Source organism: Carassius gibelio, chromosome B25 (assembly GCF_023724105.1).
Source record: "Carassius gibelio isolate Cgi1373 ecotype wild population from Czech Republic chromosome B25, carGib1.2-hapl.c, whole genome shotgun sequence".
NCBI classification, from domain to species: domain Eukaryota; kingdom Metazoa; phylum Chordata; class Actinopteri; order Cypriniformes; family Cyprinidae; genus Carassius; species Carassius gibelio.
Genome location: NC_068420.1, coordinates 23,682,300 through 23,694,799, shown reverse-complemented (window position 1 = coordinate 23,694,799; position 12,500 = coordinate 23,682,300). Strand labels below are relative to the sequence as shown.

At 35.8% G+C, this 12,500-nt stretch overlaps 1 protein-coding gene across 2 annotated transcripts in view; it reads left to right on the top strand.

Annotated features, from left to right (window-relative positions):
- LOC128013834 (ATP-binding cassette sub-family C member 3-like) overlaps positions 1-10,619 on the top strand; it is a 50,566-nt gene extending 39,947 nt beyond the window's left edge. The window contains exons 23-31 of one of the 2 annotated variants that reach the window (XM_052597020.1): positions 114-424; positions 5,249-5,448; positions 5,533-5,659; positions 5,839-5,940; positions 6,060-6,206; positions 6,408-6,566; positions 8,093-8,259; positions 8,883-9,077; positions 10,189-10,619. In XM_052597020.1, coding sequence (XP_052452980.1) covers positions 114-424; positions 5,249-5,448; positions 5,533-5,659; positions 5,839-5,940; positions 6,060-6,206; positions 6,408-6,566; positions 8,093-8,259; positions 8,883-9,077; positions 10,189-10,297 — 1,517 coding nt within the window. In that variant the 3' untranslated portion in view covers positions 10,298-10,619. The remainder of the gene's footprint in view (positions 1-113; positions 425-5,248; positions 5,449-5,532; positions 5,660-5,838; positions 5,941-6,059; positions 6,207-6,407; positions 6,567-8,092; positions 8,260-8,882; positions 9,078-10,188) is intronic. The other variant, XM_052597021.1, reaches the window with a different exon arrangement.
- Positions 10,620-12,500: the final 1,881 nt, after the last annotated feature.

Below are 12,500 nucleotides of genomic sequence, written 5' to 3'. Positions count from 1 at the left end.
TGTGTGTACAGTAGTGACACTGTGTCTCCTCTGGTCTCTCTTACACAGGTGTGTGTGTGTGTGTGTGTGTGTACAGTAGTGACACTGTGTCTCCTCTGGTCTCTCTTACACAGGTGTGCTGGTCATGTTTTCCTCCTTTACTCTGGCTCTGGGGAAAATCCAGGCTGCACGCAAGCTGCATGAAACCCTGCTGGACAACAAATTCCACACGCCCCAGTCGTTCTTCGACACCACTCCTATCGGCCGGATCATCAACCGCTTCTCCAAGGACATTTACGTGATCGACGAGCTCCTGCCGTCCACCGTCCTCATGTTCCTGGGCACCTTCTTTGCGTCTCTGTCCACTATGATCGTGATTATTTTCAGCACACCCATATTCGCGCTGGTCACTGTCCCTCTGGCCTTGATTTACTTCTTTGTGCAGGTATTTAAAAAAATTTTTTACACTTTTGAATTAAGTTTATTTTTCTCACCCTATTGGTCTTGGCCTATTGGTTTTAGATTTTTTTTTTTTATTATTGTTTCATATTTTCAAGTTTAAGTTTAAACTGTATTGATTTTTATACAAAAAGTCTCTCTGATTTTTCACAGTTAAAAATTCTTGATTTAAGAATTTTCATATATTTATGCTGGTAAGCTTCATAAAAACTGAGTAAGAAAATGTTTTTCTGCAGTGTGTGTGTAGTGTATAGTAAATAAACAGTGGTGTTATATTAGTGTCCTCGGTCCTCGGTGACACTCGGTCCTAAAGATCAGATTTTGACAGGGTCTTAGCAAAGCCGTGTCTGTCTCATGTCTGATGTCTCCCGGCTCGTACTAGAGCTTGCTTCCTGTTCCTCCCTCAACGGCTGCTGCCACTTCCTGCTTTGAGTTCTGCTGCTGTCTGCTCACACACACACACACACACACACACTCACAGGGACATCAGCACCCTCTGCTGATCAACAAACACACAGACACTTCTCCACTCATTATTACTGAATTATGCATGTATGATTTCTGTGCAGATGAGAGCAGTGCTGTAGTAGAGTTATTAATCTAATGATTATATACAGTTCTTAGATCCATATCTTAGCTATTGTCACAAATTAGATCTTTCTACCCATTATTTCTGTCTTGTTTTCCAGTGAATATCTAAACATTCTTAAAACAAGATTCATTCACTGGAGAAGCAAAATTACATTGTGGTTTTCATAGTTTAAAACCAGTTAAAAATAATAATAATGCTAAATCTGCCAGTAATGTAAGAAAGATCATTTTGTTTATTGGATTTTTTTTTTCTTGTTCAAGGCATAATGAATTTAACCTCTACTCAGGTGATATCAAATGTATCTTGATTTAAGAATGTTTAGATATTTATACTGGGAAAACATGATAGACAGACAGACAGATAGAGAGAGAGAGAGACAGAGAGATAGAGAATCAGACAGACAGAGAGAGAGAGAGAGAGAGACAGCCACACAGACAGACAGTCAGACAGACTGATAGATGGACGGACGGACAGACAGACAGACAGAGAGAGAGACAGACAGAGAGACACACAGACTGATAGATGGACGGACGGACGGACAGACAGACAGATAGTGTAGATATTGTAGATAGATAGTAGGGGTGTAACGGTACCTGTATTCGTACCGGACCGTTTCGGTACAGAGCTTTCAGTACAGTGCACGTGTGTACCGTATGACCGAATGCAATATTTTGTTTGCGGAACATAAGTACATTTTCGTGTTTCCAAACGATTGTAATTCAAACGCAGCTCCCGTCGGCATTTAAACAGACCTTTGCTCTTAATTCCGCTCGGTCCAACGCAATAACGAAATCTGAGCAGGTCTAAAAACTGAAACTTGATGCTGCACTTTACACTTTGGAAAAGTTATATATATATATTTTTTTTTTTTTTATATGAGCAGGCCTACATGCTGGGATTGGTAATGCTGCACTGTAATCATAGTTATTTATTTTCATTATATTTCATTTTATGATATTGGTTTTAGACTGAGAGTATTTTATTTAGTGGAGAACTTTGCAGCAGTATTTTATTTCTTATTCTTTTTTTATTTTATATATATTTTATTAAAAAGTATTTTAAAAAAGTATAAACAAATTGTTCAAAAAGTTTATTGTAATAAACAACCTGCAGTTTAATGTTTGCATTTCTTTCCCTTACTGTACCGAAAATGAACTGAACCGTGACTTTAAAACCGAGGTACGTACCGAACCGTGATTTATACGTACCGTTACACCCCTAATAGATAGTGATCATCAAACATCAAACATTTCATATAAACTAATTCCCAGATGAAACTACACTACCGCTGTATTTTCAGCATCATTCCTCCAGTCTTCAGTGTCACATGATCTTCAGAAATCATGAAAATATGATGATTTACTGCTCAAGAAACATTTCTGATTATTATCAGTGTTGAACACACTTAATATAAAATCCTTTCTTACCAACCCCAAAGCTACGAAATATAATTTCCTATTATATTCTTTTCAGTTCTGAATTTCTCAGAAGCGCAGCAGAAGTGCTCTTGTTTTCTGACTTCCACACGAGTTTGTTTCTCTCTAGATGAGGCGTTCAGTACAGTTTCAGTACAGTAGTGTCTGAAGCAGCGGAGACTGACCCGTGTGCTGCCCTTCAACAGGTGCTCTGATTCTGCTCACCTGTGTACTGTGTCAGGTGTACAGTACGCTGAAGCGGCCCAGGCCACGCTCCTCCACACGCCCCTGTGAGCATTTTTCGTGGCCACCCCCTGAGGCGAATTTTGAGCTGCTTCAGGAAAGACATGGATACGATAGACTCTGTCATTCCAGACAATATTGATATCTGGATGCACAGTAAATGTGCTGGTGGTATGCTCCGCCCTCACCCCTGTGCTCCTCAGTCATCGTGCTGTAACACTGTTCTTGTGCTGGGTCCAGGTGAACTCACTAATGCAGCATGCTAACGTGTGTCGTTGTTGTTGTTGTTGTCGTTGTTATGTTGTGGTTTGGTGCGCTGATTGGTTAGTCGTGGCTGTTTTTTTTACCAAAACACCTTCTTGAGTTTCTGACAATGCAGAGCTTACTAGAAACATACAGTATACCACAAACCCTTGTGCTTTAGATTTAATTAATATTGTAAATTATATTAACAGTATAGTAATTTGAGTGAAAAGTGTTTTTATTATATATATATATATATATATATATATATATATATGATTATATTAATAATTTTTTTATTGCAATATATTAAATTAACAACAATAATAGTAATAATACATTTTAGCAGTGATTTATTTAATGATATAACACTGATACTACTACTTATATTTATTGTTTATTACTGTATTGTTTATTAACCTATTATTATTAGTTTTATTATTATTGTAATAATTTATTAAATTATATAATGCTGCTGCTGCTACTACTTACTATTATTATATTATTTAATTAAATATTGCAATAAATTGTAATTATTATTTTTAATATTAAGAATACTATAATCAATTATTATTATTATTATTATTATTATTAATATTATATAATTGAACAAATTATATCAATAATGTATGATGATAATAATTATTATTATAAAAAAATATATATGGATTTCTTAGTATGTTGGCATATAGAAAACAGTATATTTTCTGTAACTTTATAACTTTATATTACATATTATTAATGAGATGAGATCATAAATGAGAACATATGAGAATGATCAGTTACTTTTGGAAAGTATTGAAGGTGGGTGAAGAACAGCCTTTTAGTGTAGAGTAGAAGTTAATTCATTCGTCCTGTACTGAACATGGCTGTTTCTCATCACATCAGTCCAGTCTCATTCACATTCATACAGCACGCTCCTCTAACACGAACAGTGTAGCTCTCAGTACTACAGGACTCCTAACTTGTACCTGACATGTAGTTATTTTAATGAAAGAACTGAGGCACAATAAGAGTCCTCGATTTGATGGTGTGTCCCGCTGTTAAAGCAATCGTTCAGCCAAACATTAAAATGTGTTCACCCTCAGATCATCTGAGATCAGGAAGAGTGTGTTTCTTCATCAGGTTTGTAGAAATGTAGCACTGCATCAGTGTCTCATCAGGGGATGCTCTGCAGTGAATGGGTGCCGTCAGAATGAGAGTCTGATAAAAACATCACAATAATCCACAGCACTCCAGTCCATCAGTGAACATCTGGAGAAGACAAAAGATGAAACACATCGTGCATTAAGATGTGTTTGCTATTGATAATATTTTTTTTATTTTGCTATAATAATAATAATGATGTTTTTTGATCTAGTCTTCCATTATTCTCAAGATATTTTATGTAGTAAACCTCAGATCTCTCACTGAACAACTCTGTCTCTGTCTTGCACCCGTCCTGATCATCTTATGATTCCACACACGTCTCTCTTTTACATATCGCTTGGGCTTCTTTATTTTCTGTGCGATGACTGAGCGAATCACTTGTCGCATGAAACCAAGAAATCTAATGTATTCTTTTAAATTCTCACTGATTTCATTGTACAAAAACAAACTAAAACCAAACACTACAACATTATGATGGCGTTTGATTCCAGTGATGTGAACATTGTTTTGAAATATTTGAATGTAATTCATATCATTTATTCTGAAATAGTGAGGATTCTAGAAACGACACTATTAAAATAAAAAATCAAACGTGATGTGGTTTGTCTGAATGAAGGAATGTTTCGATCAAAAGTGCAGCAAAAAAAGATAATATTTAAAAAAATGCTGTTCTTTTGAAATGTTAAACATTGCTAATAATCAGAAATGTATCTTGAGCAGTAAATGATCATATTATTCTGATTTCTGAAGATCATGTGACACTGAAGACTGGAGGAATGATGCTGAAAATACAGCGGAGCATCACAGAAATACATTACACTTTAACACAGATTCACACAGAAAACAGATGATTTACATCAGAATAATATTTCAGATTTTTTACAGTATTTGTAATAAAATAAAGGCAGCTTTGGTGAGCAGGAGAGACTTCTTTCTAAAAAAAAGTTAGTAATAAACTGAGCGAACATTCCTAAAGAGTTCAGACAAACCTGTAATATTAGGTCCTGATAGAAATAAAGCACCATTTTAAAGCTTTGACTGAAAAGAACTTCAGCTAAATCTTGAATGATGTGAAAGTGTTTTCTGAATCCTCTCTCATCTGTGTGTGTATGAATACTGAATATGTTGAATAGCAGATGTTGACTTCTCTCCCTGATTTCCTCTCTAGAGGTTTTATGTAGCCACGTCTCGGCAGCTCAAGAGACTGGAGTCTGTCAGCAGGTCTCCGATATACTCTCATTTTTCGGAGACCATCACAGGCACCAGTGTGATCCGCGCCTACGGCCGAAACTCTGCCTTCGTTCTCTCGAGCGACATGAAGGTGGACGAGAACCAGAAGAGTTACTACCCTGGGATTGTTTCCAACAGGTCGGCATGTTTTCCTTCTTTACCGTGTGCTCCACAGAATAACTGTGGCTCAGTGGTAACAGCGTTGTGTTTGGATGCAAACAGGTGGTTGGGGGTTCGCATCGAGTTTATCGGTAACTGCATCGTGCTGTTTGCTGCGGTGTTCGCTGTGATTAGGAAGGCGAGTCTCAGCCCGGGATTGGTCGGTCTGTCTGTGTCCTACGCTCTGCAGGTAAAAACACTCTCATTATGAACCGTATACGCACTGAGCAATTCCAGCTTTGATCAGAGACAGAAATCATAGAAAACAGTTATTTTACATCGTAATAATATTTCAGTTTTTATAGTGTTTTTGATCAAACAAATGCAGCCTTGGTGAGCAGATGAGATGTATTTTTTTTTGCTGAATAGGTCACTATGTCCCTGAACTGGATGGTGAGGATGACCTCTGACCTCGAGAGCAACATAGTAGCAGTGGAGAGAGTGAAGGAGTATTCAGAGACGCCGACCGAGGTACACATTCACTCTCATCATCATTAATCAGTTTCTTCGGAGTAAACCGCTGACTTTACCTCGCAACAGACAGCGAGAGTGAACTTTACTGACATGTGGACTGTTGAAATGGTGCGTAGGCTCCGTGGATAGTGAAGGACAGACAGCCTCCTGCAGACTGGCCTCCGAAGGGGAACGTGGAGTTCGTAGACTACAGCGTGAGATACCGCGAGGGACTGGACCTGGTGCTGAGGAACATCTCGCTGGAGGTCAGAGGAGGAGAGAAGGTGAGGAGCGTCATATATTTATATATATACGATTATTGTTGTGCCAAATGTGAGTTGTTTAATGTCTGTGTGAGCGTATGCTGCAAACGTACTTCCCCTAAAGGGAAATAAATCAACTGAAGCAGTAAATGCTATCTATCACGTTCAGGGACTGTTTCTGTGTCTGTATGATGATTCGAGCGCTGGTTTATGGCTCTGCAGATCGGTATCGTTGGACGAACGGGTGCTGGGAAGTCCTCCATGACTCTGTGTCTGTTTCGTCTGCTGGAGGCGGCGGATGGACACATCGTGATCGACGAGGTGAAGATTTCTGAGATCGGCCTTCACGACCTCCGCTCCAAACTCACCATCATCCCTCAGGTCAGGCTCTTGGACTCTCTTCATCTTTGTTGGGGTAAAGCATCTGTTTTAAGTGAAGCACAGCTTGGGACTGGTGTTTACTGCTGTATTAGCTCTGCGCTCATGATGGCTCAGCAGAAAAAACTCATTGATGCCACAGCACCTTCAGAATCACTAAACGCTGCTAATTAGCCTGCTATAAGATAATGGCATTCAGATTATTAACATTGGACTTTTTTCCCATTTTTTGTTTTCTCTAGTAAAACCGGTTCTTACCAAAATGCTGCAGTGTGTTTTGAACTTTTATTCATCTTTTTTGTTTTGTTTTGCAATATTTACTATGTATAATATGTATATATTAATGTAATTATATGTTCTTTTTGATTCGTTTAGCAATGATAGCTGTAAATTGTGCTGATTAAATAATTTAATTTTAATAAATAAATGTTATATTTCTTTCAATAAGTAACTCATTTAACTGTTACATCTTACATTTCATAAACAATACAGCATTAATTAAATATTGAGTTTAATAAATTTAAATATAGATGCTCTACCACTTGAGCTACAGGAACACTGTATACTAAAATTAATTTGCATTAAATTTGAGCACTAAATTGTGCCACTTATATAACTTAATTTACATAATTAATAATTTATAGTTTATTATAATTTAAATATTATTTACCGCAGGTCCGGATGCGCAACCAAAATAAAAAATGCGTTATATAGATATGTTCTGACTGCACATTTGCGTACTGACATGGTTGACAGCTTTTAATACACAATTACCATTTTAGATCACAAACTGTACAATATACGTTTTATTTTCAACCTGAAAGTATAAATCTAGGCTATGCCGAGCTGTTTTCAAAGCACAATGCAAAACTGTGACTGACGCTCTTTAATCAGCAGCGGCGCTAAACCCGGAAGTGCGGATACTTACTTGCCTGCAACCCGCCAAAATAAAAGTCTGATGATTTTAAGTTTTAATATGAAGAAAATGCTTTTATTTATTTATTTATTTTTAGAGACTTTTATCCAAAATGACTTAAAATTGGGGACTACATAAAGTGATTCATCTTAAAGAGGCAAACAAAGAAAGTAGTAGTAAATAATAAAATGTATGTTTTAAAGTTTACTAGAGGTTAATACTAGAACTGCCTTTTTATAATATTATCACACATTATTATTTAGTTGATTTACAGACAATACAGCATCAGTTAAATATTATGTTCAATAATTTAAATATATATATTTAATATATATATTTAAATCCAATATATGTTAATGTTGTTAATTTTATTAATTTACTTTATTAATTTACAGTCAATAGCAGGGAATTGTGCTGCTTATTTTATTTAACTTAACTGAATTTATTTTTTACTAAATACAAATTTTAACAATAATTTGTCCCATCAACTGATCCACTCTAATTATCGTTGAATTCATGTTGATGATAAATAAATGCTGTTTTTCTCAGAATGTAGATGTGTTGTGAATACACACATTGAACAGTGTGTTGTGTGACTGATGTATGTTTATAGGAGCCCGTCCTGTTCTCCGGGACTCTGAGGATGAACCTCGATCCCTTTGAGAAATACAGCGATGAAGAAGTGTGGAAAGTGCTGGAACTCTCTCATCTGAAGAAGTTTGTCAGCAACCAGTCGTCCAAACTGGATCTGGAGTGCTCCGAAGGAGGAGAAAACCTTAGGTACAGTTAGAAAAACACAGCAATATGGGTGTGTGCACATCACTATATATTCTCAAATTTTTATATATATTCTCTTATTTTAATTTTTTTAATTTTTTTATTACTTAATCGGTATGGAACAAAACATGGTAAAGGTTTTGGCACTTGCTGTGTGAATACATTAAAAAAATCATGGACATGATTCGAAAAGGTTCAATGATCTTTAATATCACTGACTCTTCGCTGTCAAAACTGACGGCATTGGACGCAAATAAGAAGCAAGTGTCATCTAGTAGAAACTTGCGCCCAAACAAAATGTCATCTTTTTGTGATATCAACTTCAAATTTGGAGCACAACTTGTTTAGATTAATGGCTTTCATTTGCATGCAGTTTTAGTGTTAAACATGTTTTGTTTTTTTTTCTATATTTTTCATAATAATAAACTTCTACAACTTTTTTAAGTTTAACTCTTGTAATAATCTGGCCAAGTGTCTTCTTTAAAAAGAGACCAATACTTAAGTTCGTGCTCCAAAGCATTCAAGATTCAGAGCTCTTTAAATGTGAAATGTAATTTGTCTGTATTTAGCTGTTAGCGTGCTGCATTATGAGCGTATGAACTGTGTGTGTGTGTGTGTGTGTTCAGTGTGGGTCAGAGGCAGCTGGTGTGTTTGGCTCGAGCTTTACTGAGGAAGACCAGGATCCTGGTCCTGGATGAAGCCACAGCCGCGGTTGATCTGGAGACGGACGATCTCATCCAGTCCACCATCCGCACGCAGTTCGAGGACTGCACCGTCTTCACCATCGCTCACAGACTCAACACAATCATGGACTACACCAGGTACCTCTCGTTTCTTCCTCTGTTCCAGAAATACTGCCTGTTTTGATGGAGCAGGTCACACTTTCTCACAAAATGTGATGCACTTTGTAGCATTTTTGCTTTTGATGACCATTTTACAACTATCTGTTCAATGCTCTTATCACAAGTATGAATGATCTCTACTTTTTCCACTTTTTTCAGATTTTAAGTCAAAGTATAAATCTGGAAAACTTCTTTTTGTCATTTTTGACATTTGACTCGTGTTGTTTTTATAAGAGCATTGAATCTGGTTGGAAAAATCTTAATTCTCATGTATAGTTATTTTTGCTTTAAGTTTTTATGACATTAAACATTTTAATACCATTGATACCATTCATAATTGTTGTCATCAATTTCAATTTCACAAAAAAAAAAACGTATTAGACCAACATAAGTATAAAAAATCAGCTCTAGTTTACTGAAGACAAGTAAACAGTCTACAGTAATTTTGCAAGTTTAGTCCAATTCTGACTTTATAATTAATTCTGGGGGTGATTAATTACAACAACAAAGATATTTTGGGGTGGGGTATCCCTTTAATTTCTCATAATTATAAATGTATATATATCGCAATTCTGACTTTATTTTTATATCATGCAATTTTGATGTTTTTCTCAGAATAAGGAGTTTATTTCTCAGAATTTCACATGAATTAATGATTCTGAACAGTATTGTATGTCTAATCTCTACTTTTTAAGCTTTTTGTTTTGCAGATTGCAGGTGCAAATCGAATACTCCTTGAATCTCACAATTACGTCAGAATTGCTACTTAATATTTAATTCTGAGAACAAGTCAGAATTGCATGTGAAAAAAGCTGGATAAAAAGTGGCAATTATCTTTTTTCATTGATTTATTAAGTGATGTAAAGGGCAGCAAGAGATTTTCTCTCTTTTGTGGTTTGACTGAGATTAATGATGCACTTTAAGACTGAATGCACGGATCTAATATACTGAACACGTGTTTGCATCTTTCTCAGCTGTTTATATTCACTTAAGACATAAACACCTGTGTATCCATGCAAAGATGGCCAGTGTTTCTCATAAGGTGTGTGCACTGGTATTTCACCCAGCTCTTCTGTTGTTTCATTGACAGAGTGCTGGTTTTGGACAAGGGAAAGATTGCAGAGTTCGACACGCCGACTAACCTGCTCGCTCAGAAAGGAATCTTCTATGGAATGGCTAAAGACGCGGGTCTGGTGTGAGCTCATACGCTGTAAACCGCAGTGCCTTCACACAGTCACACACACAACGCCAGTGAATGTAATGTGTCTGTGTTTTTACTGATGCACCCAGGATCTTTGGATGTTTTTATATTGTTGCTATTATTATTATTATTATTATTATGTTTTATGACTACAGTGCCACTGTTACTGATTCGTTTCATGATGAATCAGTCTATTTTTGTACTGGATTATTTAAGTTGATTTCTGCTCACTTACATGTGTGATTCTATTTGTAAACTAAAAACCTTGAGTTCTGTTACCAGAATTGGAGTATTGTTGCCTTTATTAAAAAACAAAAAGTAATACTGTTTCTGTGTATTTCGTAAGTTTTTTGTTTTTATTGCACTCATAAGCCTTTATTTTCAGTGAGCTGATATATAGCAGGAAATTGTGCCACTTATATTTTTTTCTATATATTAATTTCACATTTTTTAAGTGTATTTCTATTTAGAATGTATTATTAATTATTGATATATTATTTAATAATTTTTATATAATTTTTCTCTGACAGCTATAAATTAATAAACAATACAGCATGATGATAGTGAAATTAAAAAAATGCATTTATGCTAGCTATAAATTATAATTATAATTTAATTTTGTTGCATTTATAAAAAAAAGTAATACTGTTTCTATGTGTATCTTGTTTTGTTTTTCACTAGTGTGTGACCAGAGTAACAGTCATAAACATTTATTTTAGCAAGAAATTGTGCCACACACACACACACACACACACACACATATATATATATATATATATATATATATATATATATATATATATGGCACGATTTCCTGCTAAAATAAATGTTTATGACTGTTACTTTTGAAATTTATATTACTTTTGTTTTATAAATTTATGATTTATTATATTACAGTTTAAAATATGATTTCATAAATAACTATGACAGCTATAATTATAATAATATTTGTTGTAAAAAAAAAAAAAAATTCCAGGTGATGTTGAAATAAAAGATGAAATCCCAAATGATCCCATATTAATTACTGACATTTACTACTAATTTCTGAAAGAGCATGAAAGATAAATGACTGTTCACTAAAATACTACTAAAATCTCTTCATGCGTGATGAACGTATAGAGTGAACTGAAGTGGATTTTAGCTCAGTTCAGCCTCCAGTGTTTGAGTGTGTGTAGATGTAAATCATAACTGAACACAGATCCTCATGTCGTCTGTGAGGGAGCACACACTGCCTTTCTGATTCTTGAATCGAGCCTGAACAGAGACTAAACCTTCTCTAAAGCTGTTTCTGGTGGAATCCCCTCTCTCTGAGGACACTGCTGGGCTCAGATCAGGCTTGAAGTGTTCAATCTCTGAGCGCTCATGTGTGAACGTATGAAATTCTGCAGCATTAGATTCAACATAAAGCAGGTCAAAGGGTGTCTTTCCTCTCATTCTGGACCCAGCTGGTGTCTGTCTCGTCTGAGCTCCACTGACTGCAAACATCTGAGGAACAAGATGAATAAACTGAAGAACTTACAGATCACGCCAAGTAATGAAACTCATAATCTGTCAAGAGTGACTCTCTGTATTCTGTGTGAATCTGTGTTAAAGTGTAATGTATTTCTGTGATGCTCCGCTGTATTTTCAGCATCATTCCTCCAGTCTTCAGTGTCACATGATCTTCAGAAATCATGAAATCAGATTTTCTGATTTCTGATTATTACCAATGTTGAACACAGTTGTGCTGCACATAATAATTTTGTGAAAACGATACTAACATTGAATGTTTCCAGATTCACAGATGAATAGAAAGTTCAAAAGAACAGCATTTATTTGATGTAATACGTTACTTTTGATACTGTATCCTTGCTGAAAAAAGTATATTTTTATCTATTTCAAAAATAAAACAATTAATATTACTGTGTAAGTTAACAGCCGTAGAGTCTCTCAGACACTTCAGTAATGAAATTGCCCAATTCAATGACACAAGCCCACAAAACTCTCTTCTTTCGGTTCACGGAGCAAGCTAGATCACGAATCATCTCCTGGAGGCAGAAAACCCCCAGATCTTTAAATACCATACCAAGTGACAAACATTGGCAGGCCTGCGTGGATCCAGACAGGAGGGCTGTTTATTCCCAGTCATCTCCAAACAAGACACCTCACGCTCTGCTCTCCTCTAATGGCATTTTCTTCATTGGGATCAGCAGCGTTATTTC